The sequence below is a fragment of the Phyllostomus discolor genome, chromosome 7, assembly GCF_004126475.2.
Source record: "Phyllostomus discolor isolate MPI-MPIP mPhyDis1 chromosome 7, mPhyDis1.pri.v3, whole genome shotgun sequence".
NCBI lineage: Eukaryota > Metazoa > Chordata > Mammalia > Chiroptera > Phyllostomidae > Phyllostomus > Phyllostomus discolor.
This window is the reverse complement of record NC_040909.2, coordinates 5078969-5094356: the sequence shown is the minus strand read 5'-3', so window position 1 is coordinate 5094356 and position 15388 is coordinate 5078969. Positions and strand designations below refer to the sequence as shown.

The 15388-nt window shown below is 42.7% G+C and overlaps 1 protein-coding gene and 1 non-coding gene across 6 annotated transcripts in view; both read left to right on the top strand.

The window, feature by feature from the left end:
• Nucleotides 1-1257: 1257 nt before the first annotated feature.
• Nucleotides 1258-15388, top strand: part of ARIH2 (ariadne RBR E3 ubiquitin protein ligase 2) — a 49400-nt gene continuing 35269 nt past the window's right edge. The window contains exons 1-4 of one of the 5 annotated variants that reach the window (XM_028518129.2): nt 1274-1430; nt 2661-2804; nt 4373-4434; nt 5951-6295. In XM_028518129.2, coding sequence (XP_028373930.1) covers nt 6047-6295 — 249 coding nt within the window. In that variant the 5' untranslated portion in view covers nt 1274-1430; nt 2661-2804; nt 4373-4434; nt 5951-6046. Of the gene's footprint in view, nt 1431-2660; nt 2805-4372; nt 4435-5950; nt 6296-15388 lie in introns of all 5 variants that reach the window. The other 4 variants (XM_028518133.2, XM_028518128.2, XM_028518132.2 and 1 more) reach the window with 4 other exon arrangements.
• LOC114502186 lies at nt 8722-8855 on the top strand. Its single transcript, XR_003685037.1, has one exon. It is a non-coding gene; the product is annotated as a small nucleolar RNA SNORA42/SNORA80 family (small nucleolar RNA).

The following is a 15388-nucleotide window of genomic DNA, read 5'->3' as shown; positions in this document are numbered from 1 at the left end:
CAGGCAGACAATTAAGCATAATATGTAGGATTCCAATATATTGTATGTATACTAGTGTGCTAAATATGTGAGTGACCTCATTTTTCTATTTTGCAAATGGGATATTCTATAGAAAAACTTATTGTTTCCCTGTTATTCACTGGAGAGGATTTATTATCAGTAACCCAAAGTGAGAACTTCTAATTGACATTTCATTTGCAGGAAATATAATTTGGGTCCTTTGCTAGTACAATAATTTAAAGGGATATTTCCTCAAAACAAATGTAAGTACTATAGATTATAGTACACTTTTACGATGCTGATATACAAAATTCATAACCCTACAATACATTTTAACTTATTACTATTAATTTTCACTCCGAATTAATTTGGGTCTTTCTAGCACATATTTGCACCTGATCTAGGCATATGTTCTGAAACTGGAAGTTGAATCTCATGTATGAGAAATACACCAGTACATACAAGAAGCAAGAACTAAGTTAGAGAGCCCCATTACACACAGGTATCTCGAATATCAGTACATACACGACTAGTGCATGGGTGGGAATGGTTTGGGTTATCTATGCACTTGCACAGCCTAGGGCACTCCCTAACATCACTGGCTTCACAATGGCGTTTCCACTCGTGCAGCAGCAACTTGAGTGGACCTCCGTGGCTCAGTCTACCCTTCACAGTTGACAACAGGTCCCAGAAAGCATGACAAGTCATAACTGGTACTTCCTATACTGTTTGAAAAGGATGTACAGCAAGGCCCTTAAGACTGTCTCGTACGTTGAATGGGAAGCGGAAGAACTGGACAGCGAATCAGGGCAGGGTGCGGAGAGTTCGGCTGCTCAGGGGCCACCTAGGCGACGGCCTCAAAGCATAGGCGTAATGCGGCCCCGGCGCGCTGACCCAAAGGCCCTGAGAGAAACAACAGTCCTTTATCCACTCCACAGACGCCAAGTTATAACCGTGTCCAGCACCCGAGTACAAACAGCAAAGTGAGGAGTCCATCAGAAAAACGCTGGTTAAAAGTATCCCGGCGGGTGGCGCTGATACCCGAAAGCAGGAAGCGATGCTGTGACCACGCTGCAGTCAGCCGAACCCTCTACTTTGCGGCTTTCCGCATCCCTCGGAGCCCGGCGTGCCCACGAGGACAGCCTCTGGGACGGAGCGCTGGGCCAGAAACAGGTGTCGACCGAAGGGTAATTATTACCTTGCGCCCGCCGCGACCCCGGCGACCGCGGGTCGACCCCGGGCCGGAAGTGACGCAAACGCGCGGAGCACTTCCGGAGTTGCGGAGAACGCTCCGGCGGAGGAAGTAGCGCGGGCCTTGACCGGCGTCGGCCGCCGCCGCCGCTGCCGTCCCGCCAGGGTCCGTTCCCTCTGGTCCGGCCTGACCCAGTCCGGCCCGCCCGGACTCAGCGGCCGAGGGACCGCGGCCCCCGGTAAGTGTGAGGACAGAGTTGCGGCCTTGTTTACCCGGCGGGCCGGGGGAGGGGGGTGGGCTCTCGGTGCGCCTCCCGAGCCCGGCCGGGGCTCCGCCTTCGTCGTCGCCCCTGAGGCCTCGGCGCCTCGGGCAGCCGGTACTTCATCTTAACTCCCGCCGCCGTCTGCAGAGCGGCGGCTGAAGTGTATGGCCGAGGCGAGCGAGCCGGCGAGTGCTTGGCGTCTCCGTTTTTTTCTCCTCCTAACGCCTCAGCTCGCGGAGAGGTCAGAGGCCATCGCCTCTGACCGACTGGCGTCGGCACATCTGGGCCCTCCCCAACGGGCGCGCACGGAGGCGCGCCGCCTCCGGGGCTCCCCACTCGAGTCGGTGTTGGGAGGTCTCGCAGGGCGGCCGCGCGGTTAGTTAACGTCCGCCTGTGAAGGGTCCCCCAGCGCGTGGGCTCCGTGTCCTCGCAGATATCTCGCCACCTTGGAAGGTGCATGCGGCCGAGGAGCTGCGTCGCCGCCTCGCGGGACGCCGCCGTGCCAGCCGCGGGAGAGACGGCGGTGTTCCCGGATGACTTCCCACTCAGCACTGACTGTTGGTTGCTCTGCCCTGTGGAACTTTCTGCCCCAGTGGACATAGTCTTTACCTTTGCTGTTGATAGGGTAGCCACTAGCCACGAGCATTTGACTTGTTGCCAGTGCGACTGAAAAGCCAAGTTTTACATTTTATTTAATTTTTAAGTTAACATTTAAAAACCACATGCGGCTAGCAGCTGCTGCGTATGACAGTTCAGACATAGTGTGAGGTTTTGAAACTAAGTTGCCGGTGCATATAATATTTTTGTGCCAAGTAGTTTTTTTCGGAGATGTAGACTTTCTATGACCGTTCAGGGCTAAAAATTGTACCTGGAATAAACATCGCCAGAGTCACCAAAAACTCTCTGTTCTTGTCCTTTACACTGAGAAGTCTTAAGTTTAGACCCTTTAGCCCAGAGTGGGTGTCAGGTCTTTGGCTCTGGGGAAAAGTAATTTACTCCTTTTCCGTCTGGGATGTAGGAATAGTCTTTAACATCTAAGGAAATTAAAGTGCCGTCATTAGTTGTTAATGAGGCAGTGGCATACTGGCCCCTTTGAGCGATGTCAGCACTCTTCAAGGAGAATAGTAAAAGATTAAAAGTTAAGTGTTTATATAAAAGTGAACCTGGAACACCCAGTAAGTACTAAATGGTGTTCTCTTTTTTCAGGTTCCCTTGTAGGAGGGGAACCTGAAGTTTTCCTCTGCTTCTTGAATATTTGGTTGGTGAGAAGCCTGAGCAACCAGTAAGCCCAAATCCTGGAGAGGAATCCAGAGGAAGGGAAAAGCGTGCTCTTTTGTTGGGATTCCGGAGGTAACTTTGTGGATAGTGTCAGGCTCCCCGGAAGGGTGGTGGGGAGTTATGAATCACCAAAGGCCATGAATCTGGTGGGTGGATGTCACTGGTGTCTTCTGGTTGCCAGCTCTGTGGGCAAGTTACTTAACTTTTTTGAACTTGAGCTTCCTCATTTGTAAGAAGCAGATGACAGCCACTTTGTCGGGTTGTGAAGATTTGCTGAGAATGACCTGGACCTGAAATTGGCTCTCATTACAGGAGAGCTATTGGTGGTGATATTTTGTAGATAGGAGCAGTATTCATCGATTTTGTTTGCCCAGTACACAGCCTCTGACATAAAAATACAGGTAAAAGAAAAAAGATTTTTTAAAAATCAGTTGTCCCTCCAGTATTTTGAAAATACTATGCCACAGTTATTTATTGTTCAGACTTCACTTTTCATTTAGGTTGTATTTGTTTGTCTTATGTTTAGAAGTTGTAAGCTCTGGTTTTCTGAGAAACCCGAAAGGGTTAAGAAATAGACATAAAATACCTAATTGGATAAGCAAGTAGTACTTACTTCTGTCTTGGATAGCAGGGTCTGGATCTCTGACAGGTGGCCCTTGAGCATGTCAGAAGAGGTTGGAATTGGGAGTCAATATTGCCTAGTGTCATCCTGCAGGGGACATTTTTTATTTGAAAATAATTTTTTGTGAGTAAAGTGAGATCTGAAATACTGGCAGTATTCAGTAAGTGTTAGATTACCACAGTGGAAGTGAATTTATAGTAAAAATCCAGTTTTAAGTCGGTTGCAATTTACTTTGTCCACATTTAGGATTGAACAGTAGGTTGGCTTTCAAATTGAGGGAGGGAATTGGGTATACATTTTCATCATCAGCACCCCAAGTTAGGTTATTGTCAGCTCTTTATTTTGAATACTTTCTTTTTTTTAAGAGGGCCACTTAATTTGTCAATATAATTATGAGAAATGGATTTCTGTGGGACATACAAGGAAATACAGTTGACCCTTGATAATGTGAGGATTAGAGGTGTTGCCTCCTGCACAGTGTAAAATCTATGTATAACTTTTTTTATTGATTTTTAGAGGGAGAGAGAAACCTTGATTTGTTGTTGCACTTATTCATGCATCATTGGTTGCTTCTTGTATGTGCCCTGACTGGCCATCGAACCCGCAACCTTGGCATATCTGGATGATGCTCTAACCAACTGGGCCACCCAGCCACGGCTGTGTATAACTTTTAAGTCCCTAAATAATAGTGTACTATCGACCAATAACATAAATGTTAATGAATACATTTTGTGTTTACATGTGTTATGTGTTATACTGTCACAATAAGGTAAGCTAGAGAAAATAAAATATTAAGAAAATTACAAAGAAGAGAAAATATAGTGTTGATCGAAAAAAATCCACATATAAGTGGACTCATGTAGTTCAGATCCATGTTCAAGGGTCAATTATAATTTCATAGTTATTCTGGTCTCTTCCTGCATGTCCTTTTAAATGTCTTTGCTTTTTAAAAAATAAATTTGCAAAAGTAGGGTACCAATTTAAAATATATAATTAGAATTTTCTCTTTTCATTTTAGATGGAAATCATATGACAGAATATTTGGGCGACATCTTTCTGAAAGATCTTCAAGGATTACAGGTATTTGTAATTTAAAGTTTAACTTTTTTTTCTAAAGGAAAACTACCATAGTTAAGTTCAGTTGTGAATTGGTGGTTCTACCACATAAAACATCTTACTAAAAGTGAAATTGCAAATACTACAGTACACTTCTCTTACATGATTTTAAAAAATTGGGCATTTATAGTCAACATCAAACTTAGATTCACTGAATTTATTTTAAACTTTATTATTAAAATGTGGCTCTACAGTCCTTTAGACTGGTTACATATTCAGTATATACATTTTTAATCTTTGGCTTAATTTTTTTTAGAAGTTATCTACTTCAAATAGACTTTACATTTGTATTTAATTCAGATTTGTTTGTGTAAATTATTTACATACCATTCAATTTAAATGCTCTTGCATTTTAAGGTTGTCTGTTTTTAGATTTAGGTCACGATTTGATATTTATTGGAAATGATCACTTGAAATAGTACTTGTGCAGAGACGTTAATGGGTATTTGAGGTGAAGTTAGTACTTGTGATTATTTTGCTTTCTCAACTAGTATTCTCTGTTCATTTATATGTGATTGAGTAATATTTTGAACTGTGAGGATTTCTTTTTCTTTTTTAATATTTTATTTATTTTTAGAGAGAGGGTAAGGGGGGGAGAAAGAGAGGGAAACGTCAGTGTGTGGTTGCCTCTCGCGCACCCCTCCACCGGGAACCTGGCTGCAACCCAGGCATGTGCCCTGATTGGGAATTGAACCAGCAACCTTTTGGTTTGCAGGCCAGCGCTCAATCTGCTGAGCCACACCTGCCAGGGCAACTGTGAAGATTTTTTCAGGAGCTGTTTTCATTTGACCTTTTCACCCTAGATTCTGGTTTTCCCTAGCCTTGATCATGCTAAGACAAAGAATATCTGTAGTTTTCCTTCCTTATTAGGTCAGTTTCTTTGCCCCTAAGTACTCTATTTAAAAGATGGGTAAAAAACCCTTTAAGATTGAGTCAGTTAACTTTGCAGGCTAGAGGAAGATGTTGAAGAGCTATGTGGCTTGTTTTCTTTACTAACTATGCAACTGCTTCCAGATATCTAAGAGTGATGTCTGTGAAATAGTGATTTTTTTTCCTCTAGCTATTATATTGGGAACTGTGTCCCTGTTTATGTACTGTCTTTGTCACCATTCAGTGGGATGTGATTAGCAAAGTGATTATAAACTTTGGTAGTTCAGCCTTTACATTGCTTCCCCTGTGGGCAGCTGTGGGGATGTGCTTCTCTATTAAAGATTCTGGCAGGAGGTACTCATTGACATAGAGCAGCCTTACTTTTTCATACTAGGGCCTTCATGTGAAGTGACCATTGTCAGCCAATTCTGCCCCTCCAGGAAAGGGTTTCCCTTGGATGAGGGGAGGTGACCTATATGAGACAAGAGTTGGGAATAGGCCATAGTGGGTGTAGGGCCAGGGCTATGCCATTTTGATTCTTGAATGACTTCTGTTACAACTTCTCACAGTGAAAGTAAGTAACGTGCATTTTTTTCTTTTTCTTCCTTAGAAGACAAAAACACTAATGTATTTGAGAAAGTGGTAAAGATTGGGGGGAGGGGAAAAAACTCTGCTTTCCTGATTTGCAACTTGGCTGGATGCTAAGATGTCTGTGGACATGAATAGCCAGGGGTCTGACAGCAATGAAGAGGACTATGACCCAAATTGTGAAGAGGAGGAAGAGGACGAGGACCCTGGGGACATAGAGGACTATTATGTGGGAGTAGCCAGCGATGTGGAGCAGCAGGGGGCTGATGCCTTTGATCCTGAGGAGTACCAGTTTACTTGCCTGACCTACAAGGAGTCCGAGGGTGCTCTCAATGAGCATATGACCAGCTTAGCCTCTGTCCTAAAGGTGAGCAGTGTTGTCAATGCCAAGTGTAATCCCCCCTCAATTAAATCTTAAATCTTAAATCTGAATTTGAGCTATTGCTAACTAATGTTTACTCCAGACTGATGGAATGGCCCTGTAGCTTGAAAACAAATCTGAGTATATGTTGCATCATTTTTACCTTGTTTTCTAATATATGCATATCTGAGACCCTCAGTTTCCCAGACCGCTAAGAATTAGAAAGGAGGGCAGATTCAGAAATGATAGACTAGAACTATGTAGAAGCAGAATTGCAAATTAACACTTGTTTAAGAATGTGAGTCTTACGAAACTTTATTAAGACACGATAAGCATCAGAATCACCGTCTTGTGCGCAGCCATGTTGAGTGACTGCTAAATGTCGTGAGAAGTGCCTAGGTACCTGGTTTGCCCTAAATAATCAGCGCCTCTGAGCTAATGACCTCATTTGTTTCACATGCTGGTGACTAATCTAATATTGGAAGAAATCTTATAGCAATAAATACAAGAATAAAGTAAGTTCTCATAGCTTGTATTTCACTTATTTGAGAGGGTTGTTAATACAGAAATTTTAAAGAAGTAATAAAGTTGGTTATTCCATCAAGCGCTGTATTTTTAACTAAACTTAAACTATTGTACCTTTCAGTCTCACACCTCAGGCCAGTTACTGTCCTCACTATGAACATTTTGTAATAAGTAATATTGCACTAGTATATAGTATAGTGACATAGAACATTACGTACTATGAATATTTTTACGGTCATGTAGACAATTTCCCAGCACATTTCTTTCTTCTCTGTGTTGGCCATTATGTGAAAATGAGGAGATTTTTCTTATTTTACTGTTTTCTTTGACCTTCCTTCAGGAGCTATTATAGACTTTGTTGTCTGCTCAAATTGGAGGTCAAGAGTACATTGGTGTGATTTCAGTCAAACAGTCGTCTTGTTGGTATTTAAATGGAAATAACTAAAGTGTGCTGTGTGTGATTTCTCTAACAGTTATCTACTAGTTTAGGTTTTTTCCCCCAGGTGGTCAGCAAAGACTAACCTTGAATTTAGATACTCAGGGCTTTTTTAGCAACTATCGAGAAGCTGAATGCTAGAGTTTTTTTTGTGACTCACTTCTTGAGGTGATTGCAGACTTTCTCTTTTGTGCTTAACGGAAAAAACTCTGGAGAAAGGAGACCCGTTAGGACCTCTGGGTTTGGGATTTCTGCACCATAGCTACAGCAGAGCTGCTGGGACTTCTGTCTCTAGAGGGGGTTGCCCTAATAAAAAGAGGCATCAGGTTTCTTGCTTCCTCACCCTGCACACCTCTCCCTATCTGGTCAGCTAGCTTCTTTTGCTTTAACCATATTGTCAGGTTATATACAATGTTGGTATTTAAAATTAGAAGAGGAATTGTCAAGTGTGGGTCTATGTGTTGGACAGTGTCTGTTGACTAAGTTCCTCTGAGCGTTTCCATCTATTCATAGAAGTTTTCAGTTTGTCAGGCCCTCTGTGCCGACATTCCTACACTGCTAGAGGCAGGTGAGGGCCCAGGAACCTCTCTTTCCATCTTTGTGTGTGTGTGTGTGTCGTAAAATACATGTAACATCAAATTGACCATTTTACATCTTTCCTTATTATGCTGACATATGGTCAGCCCTCTGAAAAGCCTTCTCTCCCTAGGAAGGCCTTCCTCGCCTTTTAAGTCCTTCAGGGCTCCTTCAGAGTCTAGCTCGTACTTCCCCTGAGTGAGTCTCCTTAAGAACCCCTAGAAAACTGTGGTTGTGCCTTTAGTCTCAGAACCTAGCCCACGTGTTTAACCTTTTCCACATATTGTTGCATGGTTTGTTTAACCTTTTCCACATATTGTTGCATGGTTTCTTCAACTAGAACGTTACTTATTGGAGGGCAGAAACTGCTTTATACATTGTATGCCCCATCATTCCTGTCACAGTGTTTCGGCCATAGTAGGCATTGGATTATTTCTTGGATACTTGTGGATTTTGCCAACTGTTGATGACCGTAGCTGGTGCTGTTGGTGTGAGCTAGATTCCCTAGTCCCTGGTGTACATCCTTCTCTACTGTTATAAGACGGTATTATTCTGGCCCTCGGGGTCTTGAAAAGAAGTAGCAAAAGAACTTGGAACAGAGATAAAGGAATAAAAAGGATGGAAGAAAGTTGAAATATAGGGAAGATTAATAGAAAATGGGGCAAAAAGGAAATTTCGATCTAACCGGTCGAAATTTAGATGACATTAGAGGATAGATTTTTTCCCCTCATTGAGGAGCAAGATAAGATCATTCTCATTCTGGGCCTGGGCAGCAAGCATCCTGGCTCTTTCAGTGGCTTGGCTGCACATGAAGGGACTCAGTGATGTTCTAAGTGGTGTGGGGATTTGACCAGAGAGGCTAGGCAGAAACAGCATGGTTAAGAGTGAAGGAGATGCATGGGTTTGGAGTTATGGCAGGCCCGTCCCTCTGGGTCTCTCTCAGTGTCCCATGCCAGAGCAGACTGTGGCCTTAAACCGTTGCCTGGCCTCTGCCCAGAGGCTGCAGGCGCTGAAGTGGGTTACACAGTGGAAAATAAATAAAGGAGTCACACACAATCTTCCTCTTTTACACTGGCTAAAAACTAGTGTTTTTATTTTTATAATTAATATTTTTTGAGGTGGAAGGGAATAATTAAGTGCCGAGTTGACAAAATGCCGTTCACAGGTGCTTTGGCTGCAGTAGCTCCTTCCCTGCATGCATGTGTGAGTCGAGGTCAGCAGCCGTCTCCCAGGTCACTGCTGGTTTCCCCCATTGGTCACGGTGCTGTTGGTACAGGCCTGTGACATGCTGAGATACTTCTTTCTTTCATATGATGTAGGTGCTGTTTGGCTAGTAGGAAATTGACATTCATGTTGTTAAAAATTACAGTTTCGTGGAAAGCTGGCCATAAACACAAGCTATCTTAAGTTTGAGGAATGGCTTGAATTTTTCGCTGTTACTCATGTCTGTGTTACTTCTTTTGTGTGTGCTGGCAGCTGCTTATTGAACCATAGTCTAGCATAAAGCTAAGCCTTTCATTGCCTTTTGGGATTTGATGTCTTTTTTTTTTTTAAGATTTTATTTTATTTATTTTTAGACAGAGGGGAAGGGAGAAAGAGAGGGAGAGAAACATCAGTGTGTGGTTGTGTCTCCTGCGCCCCATACTGGGCACCTGGCCCACAACTCAGGCACGTGCCCTAACAGGGACTTGAACCAGCAACCCTTTGGTTCACAGGCTAGCACTCAATCCACCGAGCCACACCAGCCAGGGCAGGTTTGATGTTTCTTAATTCGAAAAACCCCAACTGTCTGGGACACTGAGCTTTCGGTTTAGTGAGGTCCTCTGGGCTGAGAACAGCTAACGGTATTCTGGGACTAGTTTGTGAGTGAGGGCATTAATTAAGAAAGGAAAATGCCCAGAAAAGCTGATCAAAGGCTGTGGGTAGACAACAGAGAAAATGTTTATCTGTTGGGGGTTGTTCAAATAATGGTAAAACAAGAAGCATTGTTATGCCAAAGAGCTATCATCCTAGAGAGGTGTAATGAGAGATAAGATGATTGCCAAGTGAAGTATTGTGTTGTAGGAGGGCTATGACAGATACTTTTAGCAATCGTGTATGAATCTTGACAGAAAACAAAGTTTCCTTTTTATACACTATATTTATATAAAACTTATACAAAGATTATTTTATTATTATAGGTGAGAGAGGCCCTTTCTAGTAATAACAGGCATTTTTAATACCGTGTATGCAATAGCCAAAAAGAATTTTGTCCTTCAGTGAATCCTGTTGATACTGTTCGTGAAACTTACGAGGCATTTGCTATCAAACTGCTCAGGGAGGGGCTCAACTCTGGTAGAGCCCAGGCCTCTTTCCTAGGTGATGGTCCAGCGGTGTCTGCTGCAGTGTGCCCTCCTCTCAGCAGCCTGTTGGGGGTCTGGGCCAGAGAGTCTCAGTGTTGTACTGGGCCCCACCCAATTGCTTAAGAGGGGAGAAGAGATAGTTTACTTTGGGCTAGGTCTAATGTACAGTGAGCTGTCTGAGCGGTGTGTTGATGGGAGAACCTTGAAGGTGTGGTGGAAGGGCAGTGTAGGTAACAGAAGTCCAGACCCAGTGGGTTGATAGCATGAGGATAGGAATGTTCCCTTCTGGGCTGGGGTGGGAGACTAAGGTGTACAGGTGAAAGGAATGAAATGTGGAGGATCGTAATGCAATCCGAAGTGTCTTTACTTTTGGAAGGAAGGAACAGATTTTTTAGACTTAAACACTGAACTGTGCTACAGCTCACTTCTCAAGCCTGGTATTTCCCAGGTAGGGTTGGAGAAATAAGCTGGTTATTTTCAGTGTTTTATTACTGTTCTTCTTGCTCTTTGAATTGCGGTGTTAACTGCAATAGTACTGGGAAAATGTTTCCTAGAACACCGTTCTGCCCCCCTCTTGCTTGAATTTGTTTTAGAATCTGTTATTCAGCAAAATATGGCTGGAAAATGTCTTAAGATTTTTTGGTAGATGTTTATTCCCCTTTGTAGATGAATCATAATGAGTTTTCAGGGCTTCTGATTGTTAAGTCTTTAATAGTCCCAGTTTTAAAACAACCTGGTTTCTATGTATTTGCCACTTTTAACAAGCAATTGCTGTGCTTAACACAAAGTACCTTTTATTTAGTCTTTCTCTAAGTGGCACCAAGTTTTTGTATATCTGACAGTGCTTTAAATTTTATTCATTAAATCAACTTTTTTATATCCTGATGTAGCTGAATTTTAAGGCTTTTATTTTCATTTATATATTTATTAATTAAATTTTTGTTTTTGTTATTACTCAGGTTAAAGTATCTTTCAGCTGAGCATGGTAACACTGTTTGTGTGCTGAGTAGCCATCTGTTTTCTATTTTTATAACCTGATGTCAGGTTCCTTTGCATGCCTGTATCTTAGTAGAATCCGGATTAAATTCCTGTTCCAAATAACTGGGTGTTAGTGGGCGTGTTGCAATACCTCACAATGCTTTAAGTCTAGAAGTCTGATTTGTATTTTACTGGTGATGTATAAATTTATTTTTTAAAGGGAGGTGAGAAATGTCCAGAGTGACATTGAGAATTGCCTGAGTACGGCTAGTGCTAGAGTTGTCCCTGTCTTGCCAGTTTACAAAGGTTATTGTCATCGTTGACTTTGTGCTCTCTGTGTACTTGGCACCACACACGACATGCGCGCTGCCTTCCAGAAGAGAAGCCCTTCATCAGAGTCAGGGCCGGCTTCCATCCTAGTCTTTTTGTTGTGCCTTAGGAACCGTGTGAACCATGTGTAACCAGGGGGTGATTCTAATCCCACGTGTGTGTCTTAGTCCTGAATTTATTCATATTTAAATTTTTGTTGATGTTACTGCAATATTAAAGAATGTCATTCATAATTCCATTAACCTAAAGTAAATTTTCTTCCTTGTTTATTATCCTTCAGATATTGTACATATTCATACATATTACTGCACTGTGGTTCATTCATGCATCCATTCAGCCAATATTGCTGAACCTATTATTTGTGCCATGCACTGGGAAAAATAGCTGTGAGCAGAATAAACAAAAATCCCTACCCTGGCCAACATTACGTTCTAGTAATCAGTATGTACATGTATTTTCATGTATATTTCAAACATTTCCCCATTTTTACTTCATTGTTAGATTACTTTAAAAGGCTGTATACTACACCATCTTATTCTTGAACCATAATTTGCTCCAGCTTTCCCCGTTGGGCATTTAGGTGAATACTTATGTGTTACAACTGTTATATTGGGATGGTTATACTGCTGTGAGCATTTGCATGGCATGTGGCCTTGTGTATGTTGGAACTTAGAGCCTTGGCTAGTACTCAGCTGATGGAGCTTCATTCCCTTTTCTGCCATTTAATATAATGTGACTTGGGCAACTTTCTCAATGTCTCTGTAGTTTAGTTTTCTCATCTACAGAATAGTAATAACAATATCTCCTTTAGAGCATTAAATGAGAGGGTGCATATCAAGTGCTTGGCACACGAGTATTCAAATAAATGCTTAACTTATGGTGGAAGCAGGGCAAGAGCAGAACGTATCAACAGTGGTGATACGGTTTTCACGTGTTTGCTGGGGTTCCTTAAAACACTTCCCTAGGAGTGTGCCATATGAGTCATGGAGCAGGAGCCCCGTGGAGGAAGGCTCTAGGTGACATATTGCTGACTGATGCCGCCTAGCGTGCATGTGGTATTTGGGTCGTGTACCTGGGATTCTTTTGCCTTCATCTGGAGCTTCTGGTGCCCTGCTCCTGGGGCTCACTAATAAGAAAAGTAAAAATTATGCTAACAGTTTTGAATTGGGGCCAGGAGAAGGATACAGGGTATATATAGCCTGTCTGTTGTTCCTACATTTCTGGTTGGCTTTGCTGTTTGAGCTTGTTCTTTGCGTTGACAGCACTGCTTAAGGAAGTGTTTAGTGACTTTGGGGTCCTTGTTATCGAGGCGTACCCCCCTTACTTTAACTTTTTCTCTGTCTCTAGCTTTGTCTCCCTGGTGTGCACGTGTGCGTGCATTTGCTCTCTCTCTCTCTCTCTCCCTCTCCTCTCCGTTTTTTACTTTATCCTTGTCCCTGCTACTCTAGGAAAAAGGTAAAGGATTAGCTTTCTCTGCCCAAAAGAGAGAAGAGTTGTAGGAAAGATTTGAGAAATGCAGTGTGAGACAGCAAGAAGTTTCTTATGTTGTTCCTTTTGAAATGTGTCTGCCCTGTGGCCTGATAAACTGACATGAATTCTAAGAATTTATAAGCTTTTCTTTGAACTGTCACAAACCTTTATAAACATGAAATGGTTTTACTGTGATAACTATAAGTTATTAATCATAGAGAAAAATACAGGCAGGATGAGTGAGAGGTTTGTTTGACAATTTTAACAGGAGAACAAAGCTGTTTTTATAACCATGAATCAAGAGTGGTCCCTGTGTCTGGGGAAGTCACTCTTTCTGACTAGCAGTTTCTTTTCTGGCCAGTACTTGCTCTACCCATTCTCATTTATCCCTTGCTGTAGGCTTTTACCAGTCTCTTCAGTGCTCTCAACATCTGTATGTAGCCTTGCCTCCTTTTATAAGAAATAACTTCAATGCCATTAAACTTTGCTTCCTGGATTCTCTGTCTTAATTGTTGATACCACCATTCACCAAGCTGGAAACTGAAGATTTGCCCTTGACTCCCTTCTCCCATGAAGCCCTCCTCTGATCCTGAGGCCGAGTTGGGCACTTTTGTCTCTGCACCACTGTGTGCATGTTTCTTGGTATGTACTTGGACTTGCTGCACGTTAGTAGCTTGTAAACCAGGGCTTGAACTCTGTGAGATGGAGCCCAATGTTTTTTCCTTTGCATAATAGCTCCTACTAAAATGCCTGGTTATGTTTTGTTCTCAGTAAGTGTTGCTTATTGTTGATCTGATTGTGTAAGCCCGGTCAATAAATGCAAAAGTTGACAACCCAGAGCTCATTTCTGTATGCTCCTGTTTATAAATAGAGGACATACCTGTCAAAGGGCTTCCATGAAGCCCGCTGATTTCTACGTAGGGATGGGATATACCTCATGAATGTGTGGTTCCCAGCGTGGGTGCATGTCAGATTTGTTTTGGCAATTCTGATACAGCAGCCTGACCTTCATGCAGATGTCATGAAACATGCTCTTCAGAGGTGAGATGGGGTATTTTACATTATATTCATGTGGAAGTACAAAAAAACATTGTGTAATGATTCGGGTTATCACAGTGAGGAGGGAGGAGTGCGCCCTTCCTTTGCTGTTGAAAGGATGTGTCCAACGTTCGGAGTGCTGGTTTTGTAACCAGAGTGGGAAAAGACATCGCTACCGACTCCTGTAGAGGTGGAGAGGTTTCCTGTGGTATTTTTGATGTCCAGATGTGCTTTCACAGTTCAGTGATTATCAAGGTAAAAGTGAGTTCCTATGTTCATGTTGGTAATGAGTAACTATAAAAATGACTAATAGTATCAGTATCATAAATACAATGTGAATGTTTTGAAAGTTGTGAATTTAATGATGCTGTAATAGAGCACAGCCAAATCTTTTTATTAGCGTATTGTTTCTGCTTCAAAATGGTTGGCCGCCCTCATATACCTTTGTCCTCTGTTCATTTGTTGTTGTTTTAAAGATTTTATTTATTTTTAGAGAGGGGGGAGGGAGGGAGAAAGAGAGGGAGAGGAACATCAATCGGTTGCCTCTTGTACCTGCCCCAACTGGGGACCAAACCTGCAACTCTAGCAGGTACCCTGACCAGGAATAGAACCGGTGACCTTTTGGTTTGCTGGATGACGCCCAACAGTCAGAGCCACACCCATCAGGGTCCCCTCCATTTGTTTTTATTTGTCTGGTATTCAAATGTCTGTAGCAGTTTTATTAATGTAAGAGCCCAAAACTGGAAACAACCCAAATATTCGCAAACAGATGAGTGAACAAAGAGTGGCACGCCCGAGGAACAGCACATTCTCAGCAGTATGAAAAGAGTGAGCTGCTTATATAGGCATCATAAATAAGTCTCAGAGTAACTGTGCTGCGTGAGGGGACTCAGGGAGTGAAGAGTAAACACTTTATGATTTCAACTATATAAGGTTCTAGAAAAGGCCAGCTAATCTGTTGTAAAGGAAAGTAAGTCAGTGGTTACCTGGAGAGGTGCAGAAGGCAGGGAGAGAGATTGTTAAAGAGCATTAGGTAAATATGGGGTGCTCCTCCATTTTTAAAGATTACGAAAATGAAAGAAAAGGCATATACCTGTTATAAACACATGATAACAAAGAGAACAGGTCGTGGGCACATCATTGTACACGGTAACAGTTTGCCCAGCAGCTCTTCGGAGAGGCTGTGGGCTCGGGCCTGACTGACACAGGCTGGAAGGGATAAGTGTGCTGCGCATGGGGGCTTCACTGAATGTGTGTGTGTGTGTACAGAGCAGTCAGCCCAGCCCCCCCTCGCCCGTGGGCAAGACCATCCCCTTATTTTTAGAAATCGAATAATGTTGGGAGAAACGTGGCTTTTAGAGCATGTAAGATGTGGCTGACCTCGTCAGTGGTTTTGGAGGCCCT